Source organism: Macrobrachium rosenbergii, chromosome 48 (genome assembly GCF_040412425.1).
Source record: "Macrobrachium rosenbergii isolate ZJJX-2024 chromosome 48, ASM4041242v1, whole genome shotgun sequence".
NCBI classification, from domain to species: Eukaryota; Metazoa; Arthropoda; class Malacostraca; order Decapoda; family Palaemonidae; genus Macrobrachium; species Macrobrachium rosenbergii.
In genome coordinates, this window is record NC_089788.1 from 34,710,940 (window position 1) to 34,713,983 (window position 3,044).

General features: G+C 38.9%; 1 protein-coding gene across 1 annotated transcript; it reads right to left on the bottom strand.

Moving 5' to 3' along the window:
• Positions 1–990: 990 nt before the first annotated feature.
• Positions 991–1,587, bottom strand: LOC136831026 (uncharacterized). The gene has a single exon (XM_067090971.1). The coding sequence runs from the start codon at positions 1,585–1,587 to the stop codon at positions 991–993; it is 597 nt and encodes a 198-aa protein (XP_066947072.1).
• Positions 1,588–3,044: the final 1,457 nt, after the last annotated feature.

The window sequence follows — 3,044 nt, forward strand, 5'->3', positions numbered from 1 at the left end:
TTTGGTAATGCAGTGCGCTGTCAAATGGTTTTACTATGAGATTCACAGCCGGTGTCCCGATGTGTTTCCGGAATAAAATTTTATCAACGTACCTGACAAAGTTAATAACGTAACTAATGACGTCATTAACTTGCCTCCTTCTCGATGGATAATTGGCTATTTGTGAAAAAGTCTCAACCTCTGGCAACAATGAAATACAACCAATACTCCTTGTTTACACTCTGTAGTAGTAGTAGTAGTAGTAGTAGTAGTAGTAGTAGTAGTAGTAGTACTAGTATATAGGATTTATGCCATGAAGTCGACTGCCAGAATCCTTGAAGAAAGGGGTTTCCAAAAGTAATCCGAGAAATTACTTTCTATCACTATTTCTTCATTAAAAAATTATATAATTAAAAATCAATTAACAAAGCGAAGAAAAACTTTGGCATTGTAATAATTTTTCCTAATATGACAGTGACGATCATTGTAACAATTGACAATAGGATTAGATTGGTAAGTGATCTTAACACAAAATGACCAACAACCCTCTATCTCTTTTTCTGGCTAATATCCTGTAATTTTTTTATACATTGCTTTTTCCTTGCTTGCTTTCCAACACCTCTAACTACTTCTCAGACCTGAATGACATTAATAGGTTCCACCCTTAGGCTATGCCCTAAATTCCATGATGCAAATCAATCCAATCCACTGTGAAGTGAAGAGTGGCCAGTTTAAAATAGTAACCTGTCAATTAAAAGGTGATAGGGAAATTAAAATGGAGATTGCCATTTATTTATAAATGGCTCGAACGCCGTAAAGGTGTATTTTCTGTAAGTTTTGTCGCTGTTTGAGGAGTTGGTTTTTAGAGTAGATCATTAAATCGATTTATTTCGATTTATTGATAAGTATCAATATGTGTAATACATTTTTATAATGAAACAATTATTGTTGTATGTTTCAAAAATATATTTTGCAAGTACAGAAATGAAACATCCATTACAGAAAAACAATTTATTCTCCGTTGCTGTCCAGGGAGAGGTCTTCATCCTCATCCTCATCATCAGTGACTATGTTTATGATGACAGGTTCCACGCTCTCATGGATATTATCCAACGTCCAGTACTCCTCCTCAAAGCGCTGAGAATGACGAATAGCTCCTGTCCACACCTCTGTGTTAGCGCAAAGCCTGGCCTCCTGTAACTTGGCCTGAAGGTCCGCCCTGGTGAATCGCTGGAGGGATGAGAGGATGTGGCGCTTCACGCACCCCCATACCTGCTCAATGGCACTGAGCTCGGGGTGGCCGGGAGGAAGGCGTACGACCTCATGGCCCCACTCGCTGATAACACTGTCCACTTTGTAGCAGGGCTTCGGCCGATTTTTTTGGCAAATGAAAAGTAGCTCTGGGCATGTGGCTCCTGCTGGGAAAGGTATCCTAAGATGCTCCAGCCATTTGATGAGGTTCTCCCTTTTTGTGACTGAAGTAGGGCAACCACCATCTTCCGTTAGTGTGCTGTGATATGGAGCATTGTCTATCACAAGTACTGATGGCTCAGGTAGGGATGGCAGGAGCTGTGTTGTTAGCCACTGGTGGAAAAGCTCGTTATTCATTTCCCGTGGTAGTCGACCTGGTTAGACTTGACTGGGTAGCAAAGGTATGACCCTTCTACGAAGCCATTGGCTGTGCCAGCTGCAACTACCACGAAACGCCCTCCTTTTCCAGGTGGCACTCGACGGCTGTAAGAGGCGCTAGTGTTAGCCTGTGTGGTATCAACCCACTCCTTGTTGTGGCCCATCCGGGTGGTGAACCAAGTCTAGTCCACATACACCACCTTTCTTCCTTCCTCCCGGTGGTGCTGTAGAGCTCATAGAGCACTGATCCGCCAGCACATGACGTCGAGTGATTCCTCTCTCACGTACAGTGCATCTTTCATTGAGATGTCCGACACCAAAATCCCATTGTCTGCATGAGCCGCAGTACTGAAGACTCTGACATCTCCTCTGGAATGATATTGGCAGTCTTAAGGTCAACCTTCAGGGTACTAACTGTGAAGTACTGCTTCTCAGCAAACTTTTGGTGAATGAAACGGCGAATGTCCCCAACTGTAAAGTTATTGAAGACAGGTGGTGCTGGTGATGCTGCAGGTGTCGACGGGGGAGAGGTGAGGGATGTGGTGGCACGGTTGACTACACTTTCCTCACCGCCTCCAAAGTCATGCCCATGATAAATCCAATGCGTTCATAAGGCCTGGAGGAAAATTGCAGCATTATCATATGTGTATATATAATATATATATATATATATATATATATATATATATATATATATATATATATATATATATATATATATATATATATATATGTATATGTATATATATATATATATATATATATATATATATATATATATATATATATATATATATATATATATATATATATATATATATATATATATATATATATATATATATATATATATATATATATATATATATATATATATCCTGTAGTACAGTATACAGCAAAAGTCCTGTAACCCATCTTCTATAGGCTATTTTCGTTCGAAAGACGATAATGCTTGTTAATATACCTTTGCAATTGGGTGGATTCACTTTATTGTACTCTTGGTGTCCGAAAAAGGGGAAAAATAAATGGTCGCTTGACTTTTGCTGCATATGTACGAGCAGCTAATTACTGTTAATATTTTCATTCGCTTATTATTATCAGGTTTCATGAGTCCAGAATGACTTCGTCTAATCTTAGAGACAAACAGTTGCTTATTGTAGGTCGTAATTGGATGATCTGCCAATTCATCACCTTCAATTAAGAACCATTCAAGTGAGCAAATTGAAGACCGAGTATACTTATACTTTTTAGTGTACAAGCAATCTTGGCATTTAAAAGCCTACCAACAATCGAACTACCATGCCGGTAATATTCTGTGGGATATGAAAACAACTTTCATTATAATGTTACAATTCAGCCATTGTTGTACTCTGTCACTAAGAGGACAGGAGCGATCATATGAAATGACATGCCCTTACATGGATCCTTTATCTAAC

Bases quoted from the DNA above. Each gene is read 5' to 3' on its own strand.
- LOC136831026 (XM_067090971.1), bottom strand. From the start codon at position 1,587: ATGAATAACGAGCTTTTCCACCAGTGGCTAACAACACAGCTCCTGCCA.